Raw genomic sequence first — 27,847 nt, forward strand, 5'->3', positions numbered from 1 at the left:
AATAAACTCTTCTATTTATGGTCAACTGACTAACAAAGATGCCAAAGCAATTCAATGGAGGAATAGTCTTTACCACAAATGTACTCAGACAAATGGATATCCATGTACACAAAAAAACGGAATTTTAAAACAGGATTTATTTGAGAGAGAGCATGGACAGGAGGAGGGCAGAGGGAGGAGAGAGAATCTCAAGCAGACACACTGCTGAGCATGGAGCCCAATGCAAGGCTTGACCTCATGACTCTGCAATCACAACCTGAACTGATATCAAGTCAGATGCTCAACTGACTGAGCCACCCAGGTGCCCCTCAATAATGAAATTTTAAAGATTAACTCAAGATGGTTCCTATAGCTACCTAAGAGCTAAAACTATAAAACTTCTAGAATTTCTTCATGATTTTTGCTTATGCAAAAAGTTCGTAAGACATGACTCCAAGCCTAATCCATAAAACAAATAACTGATGAGCCAAACTTCATCAAAATTAAAAACTTGTACAATTCAAGAGACACCACTGACAAAATGAAGAAACACCATATACTAGGAGATAATATTTATAAATCCTGTATCTGATAAAGGATTGGTATCCAGGAAATGTAAAAGAATTCTTACAGTTTATTCATCAGACATATAATCCAAATTAAAAATGGCCAGATTCGGGACACCTGGTGGCTCAGCGGTTGAGCATCTGCCTTTGGCTCAGGGTGTGATCCCAGAGTCCCGGGATTGAGTCCCACGTTGCGATCCTTTCATGGAACCTGCTTCTCCCTCTGCCTGTGTCTCTGCCTTTCTCTCTCTCTCATGAATAAACAAAAAAAATCTTAAAAAAAGAAAAGGCCAGATTTTTTTTAAGATTTTACTTATTTATTTGACACAGAGAGAAAGAACAAAAGCAGGAGGAGTGGCAGGCAGAGGGAGAGGAATAAGCAGGCTCCCCGCCAAGTAGAGAGCCTGACACAGGGCTCAATCCCAGGACCCTAGGATCATGACCTCAGCCGAAGGCAGACACTCAATAGACTGAGCCACCAGGCCCCCCAAATGGGCCAGAATTGAAAAGATATTTCATCAAAGATATAGCTAACAAGGACATGAAGAGATGCTCAAAATCTTTAGTGGTCAGGAAAACACAAATTAAAACTACAGGGAGGGGAACCCTGGGTGGCGCAGCAGTTTGGCACTTGCCTTTGGCCCAGGGTGCGATCCTGGAGACCCGGGATCAAGTCCCACGTCGGGCTCCCGGTGCATGGAGCCTGCTTCTCCCTCTGCCTGTGTCTCTGCTTCTCTCTCTCTCTCTCTATCATAAACAAACAAACAAACAAACAAAAAACTACACGGAGATGCCATGTCATATTCACTAGAATGGCTATATTCAAATAGAGACAATTGCAAGGTTTGTCAAGGCTGTGGAGAAACTCTCACCCTCACCTGCTTCTGATGGAAATGTAGAATGGTACAGCTTCTTTGGGAAAGCTCTTCTGTTCCTTAAAAAGTTGAACAAACATTTACCATGTGATAGCAACCTTCTAGGAATCTACTCAAGAGGAATGAAGATACATGTCCACAAAGGCTTGTACATCATAGCAGTGTTATTTGTAACAGCCACAAACAAACTGGAAACAATCTAAATATTCATCAGTTAGTGAAAAAAATTGGATAAACAAAATGTGGCATATCCATGCAGTGGAATACTATTCAGAAAGAACAAAACATGCCATAGCATAGATGAACCTCAAAAACATTCTTAAGAAGCCAGACACAAAAGACCACATTTTATAGGATTCCATTTACATGAAATGTCAAGAACAGGCAAATCTAGAGACAGAAGGCCTGAGGATGAGGGTGAGAGCGGGGATTTCACTGCCCACAGGCATGAGGGAATTTTTTTAAATGGTGAGAATATTCTAAGATGGGATAGCGGTGGCTGCGCAATTCTATTTACCAAAAATATTTTGAGCACTTCAAACAGGTGAATGTTAAGGTCTGCAAACTATGCCTCAATAAAACTATTAAAAAGCCAGTGATGTGAAATGGAGGAAGAGGAGAGAAGCATGATTAGGCAACCTTCTGATCTGATACACCCAAGTGTCCTCAAGCTCAAGAAACATAGTTGTTAGGCCTCCTCTATGTGCCTGGTTGCTGGGTACACAACAAAAGACACAATCTACCAGGTTAAGATAGGCAAAGAGGTCATGGCCCTGATGGCATAAAGAACGGGGAGCATGCATAGAGAAGGGGCACCAGGCTGACCAGAGTTGCTTTCCTGCAGGGGTGATATCCAAATGGACACCCTGAAGGACTATTTCAGGGAGGCCGAGTGGGGAAAAGTGCCAGGTCACATGCTATGTGCCATGCTATGGAGTTTGGGTTTTTATCCTAACTGCAAAGCTGGAAAAAGAGAATATGGAACGGGGCTCAGCTCCATTAGAGAGAAAAACATCTGTGTACCACAAAAGATGAAATTGGGAACAGCAGGCCTGGGCTAATTGCCACGAGAACTGTGTGATCCCTTGGTCAGTTCCTGGTTGTACAATGTTATGTGATCATGAGCAGTAACAGAAAACAGCAGTGCTCACCTTTGGGGGCAGAGGAGTGGTTTCTGCTGTTTGTTGTGAGGGGAAGAGTCCACGGAACTACAACAAAAGGACTTGGGAAGTCAAGCAGAGGAATAAAGCTCACAGTCCACTTTTCATCCACAGGCTCTTTGGTTCTGAGCAAGAGAGTATAGATGCCATGGAAAGCACTGCTCTTACTTTAGGGGCCAGTGATCTTTCTTTTTCTTTTTTTTTTTTTTTTTAAGATTTATTTATTTATTCATGAGAGAGAGAGAAAGAGAGAGAGAGAGGGGCAGAGACACAGGCAGAGGGAGAAGCAGGCTCCATGCAGGGAGCCCGACATGGGACTCAATCCCAGGTCTCCAGGATCAGGCCCTGGGCTGAAGGCGGCACTAAACTGCTGAGCCACCCAGGCTGCCCCACCAGTGATCTTTCTCCTGCAGCACTGAGCCCCCAGATAACCTGGCTCCCTCTGCTTCAGCATAGAGATGTTGCTTCTATAATCTAAGGTCTGCACAGTACCAGGCAGCAGCCCCCTTCACACTGGGCATGAGGCTGGATGGAACAGCTGCTTCCAAAGGTCAGACACTGCTCCCATCCAGTGAGCTAGACTGAGTGTGGAAATCTGGTCTCAATTCTTGACACCACCACCAGTTAGCTGATGAATAGGTCAGTTATTCAGCCCTTCTGAGGCTGTTTCCTTATACTAAAATGAGCCACACTACCTGCGAAGTCCTGGTGAGAATCAATAGCACTTATGTGTGAAACATGCGCTGGTGGGATGTATGTGGGAGAGACCTACTCTTCCAAAGACTTGAAAAAATAATGTTGCCATTCACAAATAATCATTTACCTGATGGACAGTCAGTAGCTGACTTTTGGAAAAGTGTGAATGAAGAGTTTCCTGACATCCACAACCACAGTAACCAGGGTGTAATCTCAAGAAGGCAGCTCTGGAATGCAGCTGCATTTGGAGAAGTAGAAACTAAACACAGGAGTCCAGTTCTCTCACACTTTGAGAAGCAAACCACCAGGGAAATTTGCCTGCACTGGAGTGCCCGCACTGCACCCTAGCCATAGGTCCCTGAGGAGGGACCTATGAGTGAACGTGTGGTTTAAGAGTTTGCTAGTGACTTTTATGTGTACCAAAGTTAAGCACCTCTGGCCAAGAGTTTTAAAAAGGAGCTGGATATTTTGGTTCTAGACAGTCAACAGGCCAGCCGCATTCCATCAGGGGACTTGTGTTTTATGGCACTGAGTGAAGAAACGGGGAAATCTACGAGTGCTGATCTGAACAGCAGTAAGTATGTAACATGCGTTATTTTTCACCCGAACCCATGCTTATAAAATACACACACACCTCTCCAAAGACTGCTTTTGCTATATATCTGGCTCTTATTTTCACAGGAATATTTTTACTTTGTCCAATGTAGTTTTTCACTGAAATGCAATAAAAATATGATTTACTTCTAATATTTAAAAAATAAGACAAGAAAGAACAAGAAGGTATTAGGAGTGTACTCTTTATTTCTCTTTGGTTTTTTTTTTTTTTTTTTTAACACAAAAGACATGCGTTCTATAAATAAAAGGAATAAGATTTGCTGGGAGACAATGGGGGGGGAGCAGAATTTCTACCCACTCCTATCTCTGTGGCTGAGTCAAAAGGCTGGTCTTCAGCTCCCATCCTGGCTTTGATCTCAGGTGAAATGTGGAAGACAAGGCTCTGTATGTTATCTGGGAAGGGGAAATGCCCAAGGACAGTGATGCCACAGTCCCATGCTCAGAGCTGGGCTAGATTCCTAGGTCCACTGAGCACAGCATCTCTCCCACCTGCTGGTTACACCCTTTTCACAATATCCTGGGGTGATGACTTCTCTTCATGGGCTCCTGGAAAGGCTCCAACACCAAAGAGCCAGCCCAGCCATTTGCAAACATCCCCTCAGACTGAGGAGCTGACTGCTGAAGAGTGTGAAAATGTTGGTGTTGGCTCCTTTGTGCTCAGAGCCCACCCAGATCAAAACACTGGCCTCAGGTGCAGCAGTGTAACTTCTGCGCCAGGAGGTGGGAGTGGACTTAGGAAGGTTAATACAAGAGCAGAAGATCATGGGGAATGACCTATCAGCCTCAATGGCAAAATGTATGCCACCGTCCTGAGGACCTGGAAAGCCCACTTGTTAGCCCACTGACTGATCCTTAACCCCTTCACAATCTGGGCTGGCGAGGTCTGCTTCTAGTTCACAAAAGGGGTTATAATAAGATGGGTACTGACACACTCCTCTCTGGCAGGAAACACAGACCCACCCACTGCCTTCTGAGTCTACCTCTGTAGGCAAACCAAGAGGGAGGGAGAAATGCTGGGGCTAAGCTATATCAGGTTGTTGGGGCTTTTAAAATAAAAACATCATTTTCAAGTGCTTGCAGCAGAGGCCCAGCTCCTAAGTGGCCTAAGGTACTTCCCTCTGGATACATGGCGATTGCACACACTCATAAACCTTGTAGTGCCGGGGTGGGAAAGATGTCTCAGGCTCCACACTGGGCCTTTCTGAACACGCTTCCAGGCCACCCCAGGCAGGCGGCAGGCAGCAAGGGATAGGAGACCAGCCAGGTGGAGAATGGGGCCCTCAGACCCAGTCTTGCATTAAAGGGACTGCATCCTTTTTTAGTCTGTACTGGAAGCATTTTAGAAAACCAGATTTTGGCAGCAGCAGTTGACAGACAGCCCCACTGCCCAGTGCACTGGTAACAGAAGTGTCCTCCTGTTCGGGTCCTGCTGTGCAACATTGAGGTCCCGTCCAGGGAGGAGGAGGAAGGAGCATGGAGTCTCTTCAAGAGGTCATTTGCTGAGATCAGAGGAAGAAATATAAAATTGGTTCTTTGCAGCAGCAAGAGATTCTTTAGGCCTTTAGCTCTTTGCCATAAAGTCAGCTTTGCTTGAATGTAAAGGTCCACCTTGCTGGTCGGTCTGCCAAGGGCTGGAGGGAGGCCAGGCCCCTGGAATTGGCGAGTGGATGGAGAAGCAGTAGACTGGCAGGGTAGACGAGGTTACTGGACCAAGCCAGCCATGGCTGGTGGAAGGACCAAGTCCCTGGTTAGGTTCTAGAGGTACAAATGGTCAATGTGCCCTAGAAGCATCACAACAAGGAAAACGATCCAAGAATGATAGATGGGCGAGAATCTGGCCAGACCTGCTATCTTCCTTGCTGGTCGAATGAGGAATGAAAGTGGGGGCGGGAAATCTGAGTGAACGCCATGGTGGCCATGGGAGGTAACCCAGGGGCACCTCGAGCCTCCGGCAACCGGCTGGGAACTCCCACCTAGAGGAGCGGCTGGCCGTAATTCAGCCCACTCGCTAAACCTATGGTTAAAAAAAGTCCTCTGATGGTGGGTGTGAATACAAACCCCGTGAGCACCTTGCCAGAGGACCAGTCGAGAGCACACTGATCCTGGACACGAGAGGGCTCAGAGGCGACCCCGAGTGCTGTGCGAGGTCTCAGGACCCTGGGACCCGAACATGGGAGCGGACGCCACCATTTTTGTGGTGGGCAGTTTTCCACTGAAACACATCATCGCCTTTAATGTCTTTTAACGGTTTCTTCTCCCAAAGAATGTTCCCTTAAAAAAAAAAAAAAAAAAAGTACTTTTCTTTCCAGTTTTCTTTCAAGTGTTTGTTTCCATTTCTTCTGGTTTCTTTCAAGTATCTTTTTTTCCCCCTCTGCTGTTACTCCTCAACAAGATGAAAAAACCTCACTGAAATCCCAAAACTCCAGAGGAAAAGCTTCTGTTCTCCCTGATTACCTAGCAATGAGGACTAAGTCCTCTGTGCTCCCAGATGGAAGAGGGAGGTGCTTGTGTGCAATGTGCACATAGCTGTGGCTGTACCACCACAGGCAACCAAGACACCCCCATCTGTATCCTAGCTTCCAACAGGCTCAGCACTACAGCCACCCCACTGCAGACGGGCCACAACATGCATGGCTGGAGAACAGCGGGTGAGGAGGAGCGTCTGATGGCAGGCCTTCTGCAAGTGGCAGGTGGGAGCTGGGCTTGGATGGAGCCTGTGGATGTGTGGACCAGCAAAGCAGTCCCGTGGTCACCAGTTGCGGAACCAAGAGGGGCTCTGTTCCACGTGGTGCACCTTGGTGACCTGGGCATGAAGGTCCCAAGTGCAGCGCAGAGAGGGAGGATGTAAGCACCTGGAAAGGCTGCACCTCCAGTGAGCTCACATTCACCCCATCCTCTGGTCTATCACCTCTCCCAAGAGGGCCTGTCCCCGGAAGGGAGTGCCTATGTTTGTACCAGATCCCTACCCCACCACATTCCCCCCTCTGCCTTAAATGGTGAGGAGCGGGATACAGCCCACACCGACCCCACCCTCGTGACATGCCATGGGGGCCATGAATGTCCAGCGGTCCGTCTCCGGGTCATACATCTCTACTGAGCTGAGGTTTGATTGTCCATCGTAGCCCCCCACGGCATAGAGACGCCCACAGCTGGCCACCAGGGAGACGCGACTCCGGCGTGTGAGCATGGGGACGATCAGACACCACTGGTCCGCCACAGAACTGTACACCTCAGCGATACTGAGGAAGCCAGAGCCATCGTAGCCCCCACAAACAAACATCTTGCTTCCCAAGGAGGCGGCTCCATGCCGACAGCGCTTGTTGAGCATGCTGGCTGCTGGGTGCCAGGTGGCCGTGTGGTGGTTATAGTGCTCCACCTGCATCAGGGAGAGAACCAGGGAGAGAGGGGCACAGATCCAGGCGTCAGAGCCAAAGCTCAGTCCATGGGCAGGGTGAGGTGGGAGCCTCTTGGGGCATAGTGACCCACGTGGTGGCAGAGTCCAGTGAAAGGCCAGCGTGTGCTCTGGCTGCAATGCCCAGTCCCCTCAACTGTACACCTGCTCTTGGGCTTATAGAGAGAGATCTCCTGCTCTGACCCCTCCTATTTTACATCTCAGGAAACAAAGGGTGTGGCCAAGGATGCACTGCTGTGTAGGAACAGAGCCAGGAGGAGAACAGGGTCTCCTGAAATTTGTCCAGAGTGCATTCCATCACAGCACTGACTCACTCCACGGATCTACCACTAGATGGCAGTTAAAGGTTTTTTTGTTTGTTTTTTCCTTACAGAATAAATGCAATTTCAAACAATGTATCCAGAATACAACTCTTTGCAAATTCACATCGTCTGTAATTGAGCTTACTGTGAATAGGGATTTAGCCAGCTCTCATGCAGGATCCAGTGGAGAATTGAACGGGGGTGGGGGTGGTGGCATGGCTAGCCTCTACCCCTCCTTTGTGCACACTGGCTCCATTCTTGGAAGAATCTCAGAGCACGTGGCAGATGGCCTGAAACCTCACTAGATGATGCTTTGCCCAGCTATAGCAAGGCTGAAGTTTCTTCCAAAGAACTGCCTTTCAAAATTATACTCAAAGGTGGGGGGCGCCTGGGTGGCTCAGTTGGTTGAGTCCAACTTTTAATTTTGGCTCAGGGCATGATCTTAAGGTTGTGATATTGAGCCTTGTGTCAAGGATCCATGCTCAGCAGGGAGTCTGCTTCTCTCCTTTTCTCTTTCCCTCTGCCCCTCTCCCCAAAATAAATGTATGTTTAAAAATAAATTATTCTCAAAGATGGAAGGAGTGAGTGCCCTTAGCCCAGGGGAGCCCAGACTCACACTGTTGAAGATCTGCAGACCGTCGTGGCCGCCCGACACATATATCCTGCCCTCAAACACCGTCACCCCAGCAGCGCTGCGACTTGAGCTCATTGGGGTCACCACCGTCCACCTTCAGGAGACAGCCAGATGAGGGGAGCCATGAGATTTAGCGTTGCTATCCTCCCAGGACAGCTCACTAGGGTTGGGGCAAATGGGAATAGCATTTCCTCTCACACTGGACTATCTCCCCACTTCTGCAGGCACTCAAAATTAACATGTCCCACACCAGGCCCCTCTCTTACAGATGTGCTCCTCCCCTGCACTGCCCAGTCTTGTTAATGGGACCACTAACCATCTAGTCCTACTCAGATTGTTTACATGGCTTCTCTCCCCCCTCATCCTCAACATTCCTGTGGTCACCAAGTCCCCAGTGATCTGTATTCTAGTCATTGCTTTTTCCTATCCCCACTATTGCTGCCCCAGCTCTGGCCTCTTCCTGGGACAACCTATCGCAGGCTCCGTATGGGCGGCCTGGCTTATATACCGACCCCATGCAGCACGCCCCTCGGGTGGCTCCTCACGGGTTCCTCAAGGCAGTCTGAGTTCCCTATGCAGTTCTTTATCTCTCAGGCCTCACTTCACTTTTACATCCTGCCATGTGCCACCCATGCTGGGTCCTCATCCACATCGAGCACTTTCCTTCCTCTGGACCTCTCCTCTTGCTGTCCCCCTGCCTATAATGCTCATCTACTGCTATCCACAATGGGTCTGCTCTCAGAGGTCATCCCTGCCACCCTGCCTCTCCCTGCCAGCCATAGTAAAGATGAAGGTGCTCCCCACCCTTCACCCAAGAGCTCCAGAGAGGTCTCCAGGATAGGATAATCACGATAATCAGTCTGCCCCAGCAGACTGGCTGCTACTTAAGGATCTTAGACACCCAGCTTAATACACAGTAAGCTGGTGAAGTGAATGGAATATTGGCTGAAAAGCATTCTGATGAATCCATTCAACTAACTGGCTTATGAGAAGATTCAAATACTGAAATGAAAAATTCAGGCTAACCTTGCCAACTCTTTTCCAAAGAGTATATTCCACAAAATAAGATGGTGACAGGCATTATATAAGATGAAATTAAACAGATGTCTTTACTACAGAATTTTTCAATCTTTAAAATGTTACTATGTTTTATGAAAAGATTAAGCATTCTAGTGATACAGACATCAATGTCTTCCAAGCTTATCTGACCAGGTAACTTTTTGCTTCTCTGAATCACGTCCTACCCAAATCATACCTATCTTACTTTGGAAAGTGTTATTCACTTCTTTCTCACCCCCTTTCACCTGCATTTTCATTAAAATGGGCCGATTTAACAAAGAGGTGCAGATCATTAAATAAACATCTCCAACAACCTAGGCAGACCATTTGTTTTTAAAATGTATTCAATCCTTCATTCATTTAACCAAAAGTTATTAAATACCTATTATATGCAAGGTACCAGAGAAGCTGAAATGGTAAGATATTCCCATCCTTGAGAAGCTTAAATCAAAAACTGCATAATTCTTCAAACTCTCTGTTTAACCAGTTCCAGTTTTCCCACGGGAGCTGGAGTCCTTACTTGTCTGTCTCGGGTGAGTAGGTCTCCACAGAGTTGAGAGAAGAGTTGCCATCATAGCCCCCACAGACATAGATCTGCCCATCCAGCACGACTGTCCCCATGGCACTGAAAAAGACAGAGCTGTCATGCAGAAGGGCCTCAGACATCCTGGGCCAGCCTTTCACACTCCCTGGGAGATCCACCTAACCACCAACTGCCTCTTTCTAGAGCAGACCCAAACCCCATGTGCTTGATTAAGTACAAAATTGAGGGGGAAGCTGCTGCCCTGCAGGGGCCCTTGCTGGGGTCCCTTCTCAGCCCTGGATGTGTCTGAAAGGCTTACCTTCTACCCTGCTGTGTTCAATCAAGGTCTAGTTACATTTAAGGCTCAGGCCTCTTTCTTCTGCTCAAAAAGCCATCCTGGACCCCTCAGCAAGAATCTGGCCCTCCTGGCCCCACGCTGCCGGAGTAGCTCCTTTACCACACCACTGTATGGTCACTCATTCACCCCTCAGATTCCATGAGGCACTCAGGAGGCTTGCTGTTCCAGGCCCTAGATTCACAGTGCTGACCAAGTCAAAGCTCCTGCCCAAAGGTGCTTATTCTGGCACCTGGGGTTATGGGAAGCCATCTGTCACCTCTTAATAAGTGGGGACCTCCTGGAAGACAGGGGTCTTCCTCTGTGTGACTCTGACAGTGCTTAGTGCAGTGCTTTATACAGGAAAGGCCTTCAATATGTGTTTGTTGCGTTAGCCTGATTTTCCTATTTAGTTCCCTGTGAAGTTTGACAGATGTCTTTTCATGACAGATATGGCCATGGCAGCCTCTACTTTTGTCTCAGTGGGTGATACTCTGCTCCCATTGTGCACTGATGACATGTGGCATGTACTCTATGCTTTGCCATTTGTCCCTCACCTCACCACAACCTACAAGGAAGTAGCATGATCTTCATTGTACAAATGAGTAGCCACAGCTGGGGAGGTTGGGCCTTCTCCGGGCTGCCCAGTGAAAGGCATGCCTCGGATTTAAATGAGACAAGCCCACTCCCATGCTGCCCACCATGCCCCACTCTCCTCAGATCAGAGACCTAGTGGTCTGCCATAATCATAAAACCTTCTGTTCTATACAATGCCTTGTGAGAAATTAAACATGAGTGCAAAGCTGGCCAATTCACTGTTTTCAAATCTGATGCTGGAGAAGATTAAGAATGAATCTGGGTGGCTGAGAAACAGGAAAATAAAATATATCAAGTTTACTGCCATCTTTCAAAAGTACACAGCAAATCAAACTGATCCACGCAATGTCCCTTTGAGGGACATTGTAACAGATCCCCCAAACCTGCCCAAAACAGGAAAAGACTTTTGCCTCAGGCAAGGACTATGGGAAGACCACAAATTCACTAGATGTGTCACTATCCTTCCGGAAGAGGACAGAAGTAACAACACAGGAATTCAACAACAACATGAGAGGTCTCATAAACTGAGCAATATTAACTATCAATCAAGTGGTAGAGGCCAGTGTGAAGAGGGAAGAGGACTGGAACGGTCCACCAGAGGAAACACTGTGGAACACTGCAGGCGAGGGGAAGGATGATGGCAGAAAAGAGGTTGTCACCAACAGGCAAGACAAGAAAGCCGTGTGGGATGGCAGGAGAAAGGAGACTCAGAACATTTTTAGGCAGCCTATAATTTAAAAGGGATATAATGGAGCTGGGTCCATGCTACTAATAACAGGGCATTAACCACAGTCAGGGAAGGGGATGCCCAGAGGACTTTCCTCCCACACAACACTCCAAACTCTGTGATACCAAAGCAAGCAAGCTGCCCAGGGCAGACACACAAGCAAGAGCAACTGATTGTAGTGAAAGCAAAAAAGGCACTCATGGCTGGGGAAATGGAGCAATGAATCACTCAAGGCCAGAAGGCTGGTAGGCACCCGAGAAGTAGAAAAGGGAAGCCCTGAGGTAGGGAAAGGGAGAGGAAGGAACCACAAGAGTGTTAGCTCAGGGCCTTCGGAGGAGCAGATGGCTTATACAAATTTTCTTTTTCCCAAATGAACCCATTTTGACCCTTTGTGAACCTGGTCTTGTTGGTACAAAGGCAGATTTCTTTTTTTTTTTTTTTTTTTTTCAAAGGCAGATTTCTCCGGGCTTGAGGCCACACACTAACACTACAGAACGTGGTACATATGTCTCTGGGCCTGACACTTCTTTGTGGCAAAGGTCACTCTGATTCTTTTTCCTCACCACACATGCAGTCTCTTGATCTTACACACAGAAAACCCAGGGCGGGGCCAGATAAAGAGGTCTATAGGGCAAATGTATAAACCACAGAATTTACAAAGCCGAGAAGCCCTTAGAGAACATCTGCCCCGGTGGCTTTCAAACTACCCGTTTCGAAAATAATTCATGTAACTTTCTCCCTAACGTTGGGCATCTGTCAGGGAAGCTCAATTCATGAGAAAGAAATGCAGAAGTATTCTGGTTATATGGGTAGGGACTACTTCCTCTCCTGTCAGTCCCGGAAGAGAAAGCTGAGTGCCTCTTGAAACCACTGATCCAGGGTGGCCCCACTGAGGGCAGAAGAACAGAAGAACCTGTCTAGTTATCCCTCCTCCACAGCTCAGCCGTGCACATGCTCCATACATGCCTGGTATAAGGGAAGAGGCCGCCCTCCCCTTGAGCACCAAGGTGGTGGGATAGAGGTGCTACTCGGATGCTCTCTAACTCTTCAGGAAATTGGAGCAAGCCAGTGATGGAGGAGACAAATATCCAGAGTGTCTTAAGAGATACAACTTGGGGGATCCCTAGGTGGCTCAGCAGTTTAGCGCCTGCCTTCAGCCCAGGGCGTGATCCTGGAGTCCTGGGATCGGGTCCTGCGTCAGGCTCCCTGCATAGAGCCTGCTTTTGCTTGTGTCTCTGCCTCTCTCTCTGTGTCTCTCATGAATAAATAAATAAAATCTTAAAAAAAAAAAAAAGATATAAACTTGGTCTACCTAGGTGCTCACACCTGGGGGGCAAGTGGGTAGCCCTGAAGTGAAATGCATTGCTATGGCTCACATACTCCCAGGGTGGCAGAAGCACCTGTGTGGCAGAGATCTAGGGAGTAGCAGGGGGAAGAGAGTATAAAGGACGATACCTCTCCTGTCCTTTTATCACTAATAAAGTTAAATCCTCCTTATTATTCAAGTTTCAACCTCTTCCCTGAAATCTTTCAGATGTTTCCATCAAGTTTTTTTCCCTTCTTGAATCTTTCATAACATACACTTTCGGTCCTTATCTGACACACTTAAAATAACAATACAACTTTCACACATCTCTGCCTCATCTCCCCAAGCTCCTCAGAGTACAGGGCAGGGATTTTACTTTGAGCAGAATAAGGCTAGCTTCCGGGATGTGCTGGCAGTGGCTGGCCTGGCGGCAGGAAACTCCCAGGCCAGCTCGGGTTTTATTTTATTATTATATTATATTATTATTATGTGCCCCTGCTTGTCTAGCACAGCGCTACCTTCTCTTGCACAATACCTTCTCTTGCTATTCATGCTCCTCACTCTGGTCCATGTGTCCATCTCTGGGTTGTAGACTTCCACGGTGCTCAGCCGGAGCTGGCCATCATACCCCCCGATGGCATAGAGAAGCCCATTTACCACAGCCACACCAACGCGGCTGCGGGCCGTTGTCATGGGATGGCACTTCTCCCAGCGATTGGCGATGGGGTCAAACACTTCCACCACATTCAGGGAATCACCTGCATAAAAATTTGCTACTCAAATTAAAACAAATGAGACCATGTGTTTAGATCACAGCTGTTGGGCATTGATTACACGGAATGTTTGACTTGACTCTATCGGTTCTTCCCACAGAAATACTCAAGCCAGATGGGCCCACTAAGACACCTCAGCCGTGCTAACCAAAAACCTAATTCTTCAAGGAAAATCAGAATCAGCCAGGAAGCACGTACTTTCTAGAGAGGACAGTTTTATTATTATTATTAATTTTAGAGAGGACAGTTTTAAACTGCAACGAGGTATTCCACCTGCTTGAGGCCAAAGTGAAAGGGAGATGGACATACTACTTTCCCAGTGCAGGAGGGATGCCCAGAGAGAAGGGCATGGGTTCCCCTGCTGACTTTCACTTACTAGCATGTGACCCTGGGCAAGGTGCTTTGTATCCCCATCTTCTGTTCTCACGTGTGAAATGGAGATCATCTCTATGGCAGGGATGTTGTCAGGATTAAAGGACAGAATAGGCAAAGCACCTTGCTTACATAGTTCTAGAACACACTAAGTGCTGAATACATAGTAGTTATAGTAGCCAGGGATGATGATTCCAACCCTACCATTTACAACAGGGTCTTTTTTTTTTTTTTTAATCAAATAAAATAATCCCCCCTCCCTGTCTTATTCTACTGTGGGGTACCTCACACCTACCACACTCCAGCATTTACTAGTTGAGGACTTCTCTCTTCCAGAACACATGGTTAACAGACATATGGTAAACAGACTGACACCCACCTGTCATTAACCTTCAATTAAAAACAAAACTCCCCAGGACTGCGCACCATCTGCACCCCTCCATGAGCCTAGGCTGTCACTGAGAAGAGATCTGGTCTTTACATGGGAGATGCCACCTCCCTTTGCCTCTGTGCTGCAAAGATTTAGGAGCCCACACTTCCCTTCCTATGAAATCTCCACTGCCCTGCAGTGGTGCCTTGGGTGGGCCGGAGGGCCAGGGGCCTCAGGAGTTTGCCTGAAAACTTGGCTGGATGAGAGCTGCCAGTAACACATCAGCTCTAAAGCATGTGTGCACTGCATGGGAGGCAGCAGGTAGAGAGAAAGCATTATTACATATTACAGATAGTGGCAGACCCTGTGTATTTGCAGAATTTTCTTTCTCATGGTGACTGACTCACAGTCTAATCCCAGAGATCCATATGACCAAATGTGATTAGCCTGGTAAAAGAGATGGGTCTCTGCATTCTATCCAGGGCTGGTATGTAGCTGATATTCTGATTTGATGGTATTCATACCTGCTGTGCTTTCACTGCATAACATTAACATAACTGCGTAATCTAAAAGCTGCATAAAATCAAGAAGGACCCGTGTGGTGACACACAAAGGAGGGGAATCAGAGGGCCAAGCCAGCTTTTTTGGTGCAAAACAGGGCCCTGCAAGGGGGAGCTGCAAGATACCTGCTGAATTGAGGCCCCCCACGGCATAGATAAGGCCTGTGATGGACGTGCAGCAGCGAGGCCGAGTTCTGAAAGCCGGCAGGTGGGGCCGGCGCTCTGGCATGAGATGATAGTCCTTTGCTTCGTCTACCAGGTCCCTGGAATAAGGTGCAGGATGTTATGACAGGAGGTATTTTCCCCATGTGGTCTATATTTGTATTTCCAAGCCTAGTTGCCCCACCCCCAACTGGAGGGGAAACCTGGGAGAAGAAGCCTTCTGGAAGGTTTGGTCTTGAACCCAAGTGAGTCCAGGGGGAACCACACACAGCTACTGAAACATGCTCAAAATCGGAGGGGCGGGATGAGCAGCACCCACCTCAGCTAATGTAATCAGAACAAGCATCTTCTAACAGGCACACAGCTGGCAGAAGAAGAGCAGGGTAGGGGCTACAAGAGCTGGCGTTGGAAAGGGTCAATAAGCAGCCTGCATCCTGTCACCACTGAACTACTGAGACCCAGCTCTTCCTTCCTATCCCTATTGCTTGCACCCTGCAATGTGCCATTTCTCACCTACACTGGTAGCAGAAGCCAACTGCTCCTGATGGATTTCTCTGCCTCCAGTCCTGCCTCTCCATTCCACCCTCCACACTATAGCCCACGCTAAGAACCTTCAAGAGCTACCCATGGCCTACAGAATAAAGTTCAAATTCAACAGCATACTTGAGAGTGCTTGTCACGGGGCCCCACCTGTTGGCAGCCACACCTCCACTCCCTCCTGCCACACACCTTCATACCAATTGCACACAGCCACTGGCTTCCTCTGAACCCGCTGTGAATATGACAAGCCGTTTGGAGGAAGGTGAACATTTTCCTTCGCTGCTCTACTTTTATAATGATCCTCTTATATGGCTACTGCCTTCTGAGCTGTTTTGGGAGCTCTGCTGCACCATGTCATCACCGATTTACCCTGCGTAAAAGTTTCACGTGCTGGTAAACATGCCCCCTGCTTGCCCATCACTGTAGACAGGTCCAAGCCCATCTGAGACCAGAGCACTAATGTTTCTTGGAGAGGATGAGGAGCCCCAGGGAGTCACCACTGAGTCAGTTCCTGGAGATGCTAGGAAATCCTCAGGGAGCATAGAGAAGGAAGCCCCTTTTGCCTTGAAGCCCCTCCTGGCACATTTCTTTGACTGAGGATTCAGACTTGGGCTCTTCCAGGCTCTAGATGAGGAAGGCAGAGCAGGTGCTATGAATTAGGGCTGACAACTCCAAATCCTTCCTCCCCTGAGCTGGACACAAACAGCTTAGGTGGCCAAGTTCTCTTCTCTGCCCAGACCCCCGCAGTATCCTGTGCAGGCTGGCCCTTGCTCACCTGCACTTGTGGCAGCAACGCACCAGGTCATCCTGCTGCACACGGTCTGATAGGAACTGGGGCCGGCATAGGGGCAGGCGGATGTTGGACAGCAGCTCAGGCAGGCAGGGCCCCCTCTGCTCCCGGTCATATCTGACCCAGGCCAACGCAGCTTCAAAGACCTGCCATGGTACAAAGTTCAACCTGTGTAGTCACTCCTCTCTCCCAGGGGCCACATCCCCAGGCCCCCCAGTCTCTTTGGGCCCATCCATCTTTCCTCCTACTTGTCTCCTGAAGTCACTGCTTTCTACTTCCCCAAGCTGCCCCATTTGGCCCAGTCTTTTGAAAGGCAAGCCTCAGTGATTGTAACAGCTTCCTGGTTTTCATTCTGTCTTCCTAAAGAAAAGTTGCCAATGGTTCCTTACTCCTTTCTGCATCTCACCTCAGTCGCCTCCACCCTCTGTTTTCCCAGGCTGGCTGGTTTTCTGTTCACACTGTCCCCTTTACCTCGAAGGCCCCTCATCTCCTCCTCTTTGTCTAAACTCACCCCACCCCACACCGACTTTCCTTAAGGCCGGGTTCCAGATGAATGTTTTCCGAGCTTTCCCTAACAGCTCCAGCCACAGGGGTATGTCCCTCTAAAACCCCTGATCAAATGTATCAGTGATGACTGAGCTGCACCAGGTTGAACTCATTGGTGGAAGAGCTTGGGACAGGGCTTGCTCTTGGGATGGGGTTCTTCCCTGCACATCACAGCACCCACACTGCCACACTCAGGGCCCACTTTTCTACTGCTCTTTGGACATAAGGGAAACAAGCTGAGTTGGGACTAACCTCCCAACAGCTTGCCTCTTGAAGCCTCAAGCTCCTAACCAGAGTTTTGTGACAGGCCAGGATTCCACACTGCAAACATCCCAAGGTGCTCTGCCTGGGGTTTTGGTCCCATCTTTTTTTTTTTTTTTTTTTTTTTAATCTATTCTTTTTAGTAATTTCTACAACTAATGTGGGGTTCAAACTCACAACCCTGAGATCAAGACTCACCTGCTCCTCTGACTGAGCCAGCCAACCACCCCCTGGCAGGTCTATTCTAAAATTTTGACTGCTGATCTCATCAGGGCCTGCTTCCCACCAAGCCCTCTTCCTTTCCCTGGCATATCTATTTCCTCTCCTGCTCCCAGAGGGATGGCTCATGCCGTTTCATCTCTCCTTACATTTCTCACCCTCCTCCTGATCCTCATTCTCAGCTAAGAAAATAGAAACATGCCAGAAGAGAACATCAACAGAATTGGCCAGCATCTCCCTTCCCACCCTGGCCTCCCTGTACTCCTCCTGTGGGGGTGGATGGGCATGGCTGGTGCTCCCAGCAGGGACACCCCTTGTGACCTCGACTCAGTCTCTTCTCATTTACTCCAGGGACATGTGCCAGCAGCCATTCTCCCTTTCCTCCTGCATCACCAACTCTTCCCTCTCTTCTGGAAAATTCCCACTAGGAGTCAAATGTACTGCCATTTCTTTCACCTTCAAAAACAAACCAACCAACCCTCCCAACTTCATATTCAATACTAGAAATAACCCGAACATTTATGAATAAGGGGTGTGATGCTGACAAAATCAATTGAATGTTAGACACTAAAATGGATACAAAGCAGGTGCCTGGGTGGCTCAGTTGGTTAAGTGTCTGCCTTTGGCTCAGGTCATGATCCCAGAGTCCTGGGATCAAGCACCGCATTGGGCTCCCTGCTCAGTGGGGAGCCTGCTTCTCCTTCACCCTCTGTCACTCCCCCTGCTTGTGCTCTCTGTCTCTCTAATAAATAAATAAAATCTTAAAAAAAATAAAATGAATACAAAGTTCTTGTGAAAAATGCACGTAGTATAATGAAACAAAGCTGCACACGTATCATGGTCTTCGTGAAAGAAATATTAATAGAAAACGAAGATTAGAAAGAACAGCAGATGGCTACCACACTCTACAAACCTGCTCCTCTGACTTCACATTAAGCTCATCCCGAGACACCAGCTCCAGAACATCTTCCAAGGGCAGGGCCAGGAACTCTTCTGACATGGACACATCCACGAAGTGCTGGTGAATGAAGCTGTTGGCTGCGTCGTAAAGCACGGCACACATCATTGTCTCAGCAAACTGGCGGACACCCAGGCAATTTTTTGGGTGAAGGCTTTTGGCATGAGAAAAGATGAAAAGAAGAAAATGTAGAGGAAGTAAGTATGTTATCTTTGGTCATTCTCAGGTTAGTGCTGGGGAGAGCTACGGAATGGAGAAAACCCAGCTTTGCTCTTGGCTTGGCTGAAAACTCACTGCATGATCCCAGATGCGCTGCTTAGGGACTCAACGACAAAGGTTTAAAATGAAGACAGTTTATCCTCAGAGGTCCCTGCCTCTTGGGCCTATGGCTCAGTGCATCTAGGTGGAATGAGCTTTCTGGGAAGTCCTAGGAAACAGCTCTGAGGACAGAAGCATAGAACACGTGCTAGAAAACTTGTTTGCTTGCCTTAAGCCATTGACATTCCTGGTGGGACATCTACCTGGTCCTTAGGAGGGCACTGAAGTTGTAGAATGAGAGTTTAAACCATGCAGAGATGACTTCTTAACATCAGGACCCTTACACTTCTTTTTTAAACAGTAAAAAGCTCTGAGTCTAATTGTTCAGACACCCAGGAATGACGGCAACTAACTACCACTTGCTCAGTGTCCAGTACTTTGCCAGGCCAGGATCTTTTCAACAGCACTGCAAAGCAGTCATTACTTCCATTTTTATTTTCTTTCTTTCTTTCTTTCTTCTTTCTTTCTTTCTTTCTTTCTTTCTTTCTTTCTCTCTCTCTCTCTTTCTTTCCTTTCTTTCTTTTCTTTTTCTTTCTTTCTTTCTCTTTCTTTTCTTCTTTCTTTCTTTCTTTCTTTCTTTCTTTCTTTCTTTCTTTCTAAGATTTATTTATTTCTTTATGATAAACACACACACAGAGAGAGAGAGAGAGAGGCAGAGACACAGGCAGAGGGAGAAGCAGGCTCCATGTCGGGAGCCCGATGCGGGACTCGATCCCGACACTCCAGGATCGCACCCTGGGCCAAAGGCAGGCACCAAACTGCTGAGACACCCAGGGATCCCCTACTTCCATTTTTAGATGGAAAACTGAGGCTCAGAGAAATGAAGCAATGTGCTCACAGCCCTCTACAAGCAAGTGGTGGTGCCAAGACTGAACCCTGTGTGTGTTCCCATTACCCAGAGGCAGATTGGCCCTCGCTGGGGCCCTCTGAGTAAATCAGGCCCTGCATTGCACCAGGTGAGGCAGGAGGGTTCCTCAGGTGTCTGTAACAGTCTCACCTGGAAAAAGGTGAGGAAAACAGCTATCCAGCTCCTACAGCTGTGGCCATGTGTAAGCAAGAATGTAGCAAAAGCACTCAACATGATGCCTGGCATGAAGTTGGTTGCTGTCTTAATTTTTATCACAGGTTTTTTTTTTTTTTTTTTTTTACTACTACTGCATCTGACAAAATCTCAGGTGAGCCCAATGTGGTTCTGAAATCTTGCGACAGCAGGAGATCCTGGGGATGGGGCTTTTCTTATTTTGATTTTTGACTGATACTCCTTGGAGGGAGAGGGTATTTATCAGATGGAAACTGCCTAGGTTTTACTAGAATGCTTGCTTTTTTTTTTTTTTAATTTTTATTTATTTATGATAGTCACACACAGAGAGAGCAAGAGAGGCAGAGACATAGGCAGAGGGAGGAGCAGGCTCCATACACCGGGAGCCCGACGTGGGATTCGATCCCGGGTCTCCAGGATCGCGCCCTGGGCCAAAGGCAGGCGCTAAACCGCTGCGCCACCCAGGGATCCCGAATGCTTGCTTTCTTTCCCATGCTGTGTTGCTTAAAGTTACAGGTAGAGTTATACTCACTACCCATTGTCCCCCAGCAGCACAGCTGAAGGGCAGAGTCTCTCTCAGAATCCTGGCTTTGGGATAATCTAAATTCCACAAGTTGTTGCTTCCCTTCTAGCCTGAACTGGCTTTGTCCATTGCCTTGGAGACCTACGTGCATTTCCACTAAGGACAGGGAAGCATGAGCACCAACAATGAGGCAAGGCACCGTGGCCAGTGAGGAACACCAGGCTCAAGGTCAGAATGCCAGCTCAGTTCTCAAATACCACCTTCTTCCTGGAGCATTTACAATGACCGAATAAGATTTGTTAAAAGGCCTCTACGTACATGTGGCAGTGAGGAGGCTACACCTTCCCTGAGCCTCTACACCTGGTGCCTTACTGATACTGATTGCTGTGACATCAACTCAAGAGGAGTCAGTGCCATGGACTGGGAATTAGAAGCCAAAGACATGGAAAAGGATGATCAATATGTGTGTGCCTGGCACACACTTCCACCAGCTCCCTCTCAGGTTAGGACTCCTATACCTCAGCTTTGGCCATCTTTCACTGGCATTGCATAACAAGGAGGGCAAAATACACCTTCAAGCGAACTGGGCTTTTGCATAGAAGAGGATGGGATATGGGAAGGCTGCTTGTGAGGCAACTGGTGAGGAAGGAGAAGGGAGAGCTGCCATGCAGGAGAGGGCCCCATTTAGGAACAGGAGGAAGAGGGAAAATGAACCCAAAGAGCAGAGACAGACACACAGCTGTAGCCACTACCCAGTGGGCAACCACCTTTCTTGCCAGCACAGCTGGACTCTGTGCAAGGAGGCCATAGTGAAGATGTAATGCTTTATCAGAGGCAGGAAGCAGTGACTTGAATTGAATAAGTTACTGACTTGGTTCATGGATGCATCCAATGTTCTGATTCAATATTGAGAGAAGGGTTTTGGAAAATACACAGTGCCAGTGCTCACCTAAAAACAAGGAAGCCCATACATCTGAAGGCTGGAAAGGGGCCACAAGAAAAAAAAAATCAACCCCTACCTCATGGAAAACTGACAGCTTTACAACTTCTCTGTGCTCTGGAAAATCATGTCTTTTCCACTACCGCTCAGAATGGGTTCTCTCAAGTCATTAGTGATCACACCTTGAAAATCAAGGGCCCATGTGCTTGTCTTCAAATATGGGTAAGTGGGCAGGGAGCAGGTGGGACACCCTAACACTCTGCAGCCAGGCTCAAGGAGAAGCCACTCCAAGGAAGAGAGGCAGTGATGGTAACTACTGGAATGAAAACAGAAAGCAGGTCAAGCCTCCGGGGCCTGTGGGAAGGTATAAAGACAGATATCAGGTGTGAAGTGAGGCTTCAGAAGGGATTTTGCAGGAATGCATGGAAAAATGTTAAGGAAAGACTCATAATATCAGGCTCTGTGTTAGTATGTCTTCCTAAAATGTCATTGGTGCATGTAAAAACTCCACAGGTCTAAAAATCACTCTTCCAAGCATCTTTTGGATGATAACTGCTTTGAAACAGAGGCTGGGTACAGTATTGAGAGTGATGACCTCAAAAGCCCCTAGGTGGAGCTGTTGTCCCCTTGTGAGAGTGGCCAATTTAATCCTTTCCAGAATGCCTACTTAATCATTCTGGGCTCTGTGGGGAGAGAGAGATAAACCGAGTCTGGTCTGTGTCCTTAAGCGGCTCACAAATGAGGAGGAAAGACAGTGCGCCTCATACCCGCCACACACATCCCTCCAGCCTGACCAGAAGGCATCCCAGGGCAGGGTCAAACCAGGCTCTGCGACTACACACTGTCACTATGTGGCCTTCATCTATAAAACCTGAAACAGGACCACCTGCCTCACAATGAAACCACTCACCCTGCACCCAGCAAAGAGTGCCCTGTGTGCTGAACATCATTATCATGGTTATTAAGACTAGCTGCACTCACAGCAGTCATCAGTGATGTCCATGATCATCACAGGGGCAGGATGGGGAGAGCAGGTGGGGTCCAGAGAGGTGCTGAGTGAAGTGGATTGGTGGGACAGGAATGGGAGAGGGAGAGGTCACTCTAAAAGGCAATGAGGTTCAGGAGAGCAGATTTGAGATGGGAGTCTTCAGGCCACGGACCTTGTGATCACAGTAGCTCAGGTGGAGGCCAGGCCTTGGAGAGTACCACAGACAAAGACTGTGTGGAGCCCTGCACATTATAACCTGCACCCCCAAGTCCCTAGTGGGTAACAGGCAGCTTTTACATTATGGCTAAGAGTTCTTCCTCTTGAGGGGGAGAAAGAGCCTTGTTATCTGCTCAGTCATCAATAAGTCATTGCTGAATGTCAGACCTAGGGAGGGATATACTTCATGGTCCTTACCCTAAGACAGAATACAGTGATTGCTTCTAGGAGACTAAAGGGGAAAGAGCATTCCAGGAGCTGAAATTTGGGGAGGAGGGCCCTAAAGAGCTAAAGGAAAAAGAAGTCAAGACCTCAAGGCAGGAAAAGGATCTACACAAGATGGAGACAGGCTATGGAATAGTGAGGCAGCATGGAATCTGTTGGTTTGGTGAGAACCGTCAGCTAAATCAGTAACTGGTCAAACTGGAAGACAAGAAGAAGAGGTACATGTCAGGCCAGGAGAGAACACAGGTATGGGTCCATGAATACGTTCCTCAAAGGTTCACTCCCAAAAACCTGGCCACTGCTTGACCACAATTTGAAGAAAGGTAATTTCTGCAGAGTCAGCCCCCTGGCTCACTCCCTTCATAAAACTCTGTGTGCCCTAAAGACTGAGCAAACTGGCAGGGGGTTCCATGAATGACAGCGGCGCACGCCCCACCATGGGCCAGGTTCATGGCCTCACCGTTCTCGGAGGAACGTGCAGCAGGCGTCCTTGATGCTCTGCAGCTGCAGGAAGCTCGCCCCCATCAGCAGTGACTGCACGTTCTGCTGGTCAATGGCAAGGTGGCCGTTGTAGGCAAAGTTGATAAGAGCCTCCAGGGCGCTAGAGAAAGGAGGAAAGATTTGCTTCAGAGACTGGCCCTCACTGAGTTGACACACTTACCTGGGGAATGCTCTAAATAAAACCCATTTAGCCCATACCCTTCAAGAATCTTCACCAGAGGCGAAGACTCATTCTACTTCTTAAGCTGTCTTCATTGCCCAAATAATTTTATTATAGAAAATTCTAAAAAGAGAAAGCAAGTACCCACAATCTCACTACTGAATGAGCCAAACAGTGGTTACTTTTGAGGGTTCACTTTCTTCCTATTTTCCTGCATGCATAAATAGTATGGAAATAATCACAAAATACTTATCAAGTCCTTTCCTATGTTGCTATAATGTCGTCATGTTTATCATTTTTAGGGGTTGCTATAAAGTATTTTAACACATAAATATGCTATAATTTATTTCCTTTATTGGTAGACCTAATAACTAATACTATCTTATTGCCTTCATAAATAATGTTTTTATTATTTTGGGGGGATATATTTCTAGAATGAGATGCCGACAAATTTTTCTGCCTTAAAATTCTGGGAAAGACACTCCACCAGGAAAGAACTCCAAGTTCCATCGCAGGGCTGTATGTGGTCTGGCCCCTCTCCAGCTCTCTGACCTTGTCATCTTCCATTTTTAGCCCCTGCTCTATCCCAACATGCCAAACACATTCTCACCGCAGGGCCTTTGCACTGCCTGCTCCCTCTGTTTGGAGGGCTCTGTCACCAGACAGCTCACTCTCACTTTGATTATGGTCTTGGCTCAAACGTCACCTCATCACAGACACCTTCCCTGATCACCCTAGAACAGCAAAGACCCCCACCATCACTCACTTTACTTTTCTTGCATCACTTTTACTTGCCTCCCTTATTGTGCATGTGTGCAGTTATTGCCAGATCCCCCCAACTAGAAAGTTGGCACAATTAGAGGCACAGTTTTCTCAGGGCTATATCTCAGTGCTTACAGTAGCACACATGACAGGTGTCCAGTCTACTTCTGCTAAATGAAGCACTTGGACTGTGCATGGCGAGGAGCATAGCTCCTTCAGATACAGACCTCAGAGAAGAGTGTGTACAACTGCCCTTGCAGACCCACTTCTGTGTCTTTCCTTATAAGTAGCTGGCCTTGGAGTGGGTATATAAATCCTCTCCATGTGCTGGGGCAGATCACTTTCAATCATCCAGAGGGTACTACAGTTTCTTGGCTCCTTTACCCCTAGTTTCCACCACTATGACATTAAGAAGGTAAGCAACAGATGACAGGTTATTGGCTGATGTTTTAGAGTCACTGGTTTATTGTTTCTCCTCTAACAAGAATGTCATTGCTCCGAATCACCCTGTGTGTCTCGTTTGCTACTACATTCCCAGACTTCAGAATAGTGCCACGCACATAGTAGGTGCACAGTGGAGCCTTGGATATAGCCTATGTTATAAACATACAGCCTCAGTTCATAGACTTGCAGCAAAATCAAACACAGAATCAGTCACATAAACATCCTTCTCCTTTTCAAAGCCCAAAAAGGCATACTATGAAATATGTTTATATAAAGTCTTCATACAGTAATCAGGAAAGTATTCCCATGAAGAGGGTTCAGTAGTAAGCGACTTCTACATGTCAGGACAACTTTAAGTAAATACCTAAATGATATGATTTCAGTGGTTATGGTACTGCCTCTTGCCCCTAAAATTCATCTAGAGCAGAATTTCTTAGTCTTGGCAGGACTAATATTTGTGGCCAATAACAATTTGTTAGGGAGGGCTGTCTTGGACGCTGAAAGGCATTTAGGTGGGATAACTTTTGGGCTTGACCTCTTTGGGCTTCTATTTTTCTCATCCATCAAATAACCACGATTTTGCCATCTTCTGAGTCTGTGTTGTCCCATATACATATAGTAGCCACCAGCCACACATGGCTATTTAAAATTATTTTTAAATTAAGCAAAATTTAGAATTCAGTTCCTTAGTCCCACTAGTTAAAATTCTGGTGCTCAGCAGCTACATATACATATGGCTAGTGGCTACCATTCTAGAGGGTACAAATACAATGTTTCCATCAGTGCAGGGAGTTCTAACAGACAACACTGTTCTAGATTGATGGGAAGAGCACTGAATGAAGACACTTAGTTGATAAACTATTTTGCCAGCTATAATGGTTAGCACAGGAAAGTGCATAGAACATTCAACCAGCTTTATACCCAATTCTAATTATAACAAGTATCTTGGATGCTATATCTCAGTGCTTACAGTAGCACACATGACAGGTGTCCTATTAAATGTGGTTCTCTAATAGAGTAAAAACACATCGAAATTGCTCCTTGGGGATCCCTGGGTGGCGCAGCGGTTTGGCGCCTGCCTTTGGCCCAGGGCGCGATCCTGGAGACCCAGGATCGAATCCCACGTCGGGCTCCTGGTGCATGGAGCCTGCTTCTCCCTCTGCCTGTGTCTCTGCCTCTCTCTCTCTCTCTCTCTCTGTGTGTGTGTGTGTGACTATCATAAATAAATAAAAATTAAAAAAAAAAAAAAAGAAAAGAAATCGCTCCTTGATTTAACCCTGTCTCAGGCCACCGACTGAGGTTCTAACTGGTTTCCTAATCACCCACTGTGTGCATGGAGCTGTGCGAGATGCTGTGTCCCACCGTGGGTTCCCCAATGGCGCCACATACAAGGGCTGAAGCTGTGCCTGGGAAGCTACGGACTGAGAGACCTAGGGGAGAAATTGAGTACCTGGGGTCCATTCCTTGCATTACAATCTCATCCTGCTTGCATTCCATCATGTCATTTGTAAACATAGCGTGGAAGTACGGGATTGAGGCTGCTAAGACGATCCGGTGGGCACTGAATTTGTGGTCCCCAATCTGCAGACAAAGTGAAATACAAAGAGAGACTCTGAGGAATGCCAATACAAAACACAGCTGGCCAACTGGCCCCTTCCCTGGTTTCAGCCTCTGCCCATTGCACAGGTACTGAAGGCATCCCAGTACATGACAGCTGAGCTTATCACAGAGCCCCAGAGATTTTCAATTCCACATACTTAGTTGCGGTAGAAGAATGTAAACAATACATTTTCATGAGGCATTAAAATGGTTAAAAAAAAAAAAAAAAAAAGCCCGAATGCTTCTAGTAGTAGTTTTTACTTATATGGCAGTCTCAGTGCACTGCTCCTAACTCCTCACCAACTCAGAGACCTGATTTCTTTAACATGTTCTCCTAATCCCAGTTTTATTAAAGGCAGATTAGAAGAGACAAACTGTCCAAGAACCCTGGAACTCCTGATAGTAGGCTCCTCAAGAAGAATACACACACAGTGGCAGGAAGAGATAGGGAGAAACAAGACCAGACTTGAACAGGGGCTCATGTAGGGTGGAAGGACAGAGCAGGGATGGGGGGTACAGATGGTGGGGAGGGGGGGTCTTGGGGCAACAACCGGGCTGTGGTAGGCCACATGGAGCCCAGAGCTCCTCTCAGGAAAATGACCCTGGCAGCAACCAGATCAGACAACTGGTACTGTGTACTGGCTGGTGCCCCACAGGGCGCACAGGGCTCAGGCCACATGGGGACAGAGGCCAACTCTCTCCAACTTGTATTGCACCCTCCCGACAGACACATCTTTAGCCTGGGGAGTCCTATAAAGTGCTTTCCAACTATCTGCCAAAAGGATAGTCTTTTTAACAAGCCTTGCCATTTATAGCTTCTAGCCATAAACATTTCCACTTAAGAACTTTCTAGTCTTCGGAAAGAACAAAATAGTCTACCCATCCCGCCCCCTAAATTCCATATTAGTGAAATGCCAGAGCAATCTCACTACCTGATGCTCTTTTCTTTCACATTTATTTAGATATTCTAGTTCAGGTTCTGTCACTTCAGCCTCTTTGCCACTTTAGATTTATTATCTGTAAGTTGTCCTTCAAGATCATACAATCTTAAAAAAAAAAAACTGCTTTTAAAAAAAAAAAAAAGATCATATAATCTTCCAAATACCAAAGGATTGATGAGGATTGATTCAGAGGCTATGAGCTTCTCACCTAATCCACATGTGGCTCTGCTATTGGTGTTGAGGACGGTAAGTGGCTGTGTGCTTTGGGGGTTTTCATACTTAAAAAACATATATATCAGTAAAACATGGAAGTATTTCTTTTTTATTTTTTTAAAGATTTATTTATTTATTTATTTATTTATTTATTTATTTATTCATTCATGATAGACATAGAGAGAGAGAGAGGCAGAGACACAGGCAGAGGGAGAAGCAGGCTCCATGCTGGGAGCCTGATGCGGGACTTGATCCCGGGACTCCAGGATCACACCCTGGGCCAAAGGCAGGCGCTAAACCGCTGAGCCACCCAGGGATCCCAACATGGAAGTATTCCTTAAAGTTGTTCTATAAAGTTTTTTTTTTTTAAGATTTCATTTTTTATTTATTCATGGAGAGAGAGAGAGAGAGAGGCAGAGGTAGAGACACAGGCAGAGGGAGAAGCAGGCTCCATGCAGGGAGCCCGATGTAGGACTCGATCCTGTGACTCCCAGGATCACACCCTGGGCTGCATGCGGCGCCAAACCTGCGCCACCGGGGCTGCCTATAAAGTTTTTAAACTGGCAGTTTCTGGATCCCTTATTCCTGCTCTCAGGAGCCATCTCTTTCTTCTGGTACTTATCTCTATCTTTCCTTCTTTTT

At 47.2% G+C, this 27,847-nt stretch overlaps 1 protein-coding gene across 5 annotated transcripts in view; it reads right to left on the minus strand.

Moving 5' to 3' along the window:
* Positions 1-4,057: 4,057 nt before the first annotated feature.
* KLHL18 (kelch like family member 18) overlaps positions 4,058-27,847 on the minus strand; it is a 56,131-nt gene continuing 32,341 nt past the window's right edge. For 3 of the 5 annotated variants that reach the window (XM_077859107.1, XM_077859109.1, XM_077859110.1), the window contains 9 exons: positions 25,903-26,033; positions 23,046-23,186; positions 18,292-18,490; positions 16,338-16,498; positions 14,987-15,123; positions 13,321-13,558; positions 9,819-9,923; positions 8,222-8,333; positions 4,058-7,267 (listed from right to left, as the gene is read on the minus strand). In XM_077859107.1, coding sequence (XP_077715233.1) covers positions 6,881-7,267; positions 8,222-8,333; positions 9,819-9,923; positions 13,321-13,558; positions 14,987-15,123; positions 16,338-16,498; positions 18,292-18,490; positions 23,046-23,186; positions 25,903-26,033 — 1,611 coding nt within the window. In that variant the 3' untranslated portion in view covers positions 4,058-6,880. The remainder of the gene's footprint in view (positions 7,268-8,221; positions 8,334-9,818; positions 9,924-13,320; positions 13,559-14,986; positions 15,124-16,337; positions 16,499-18,291; positions 18,491-23,045; positions 23,187-25,902; positions 26,034-27,847) is intronic. The other 2 variants (XM_077859108.1, XM_077859111.1) reach the window with 2 other exon arrangements.

The sequence above is a fragment of the Canis aureus genome, chromosome 19, assembly GCF_053574225.1.
Source record: "Canis aureus isolate CA01 chromosome 19, VMU_Caureus_v.1.0, whole genome shotgun sequence".
Taxonomy (NCBI): Eukaryota; Metazoa; Chordata; class Mammalia; order Carnivora; family Canidae; genus Canis; species Canis aureus.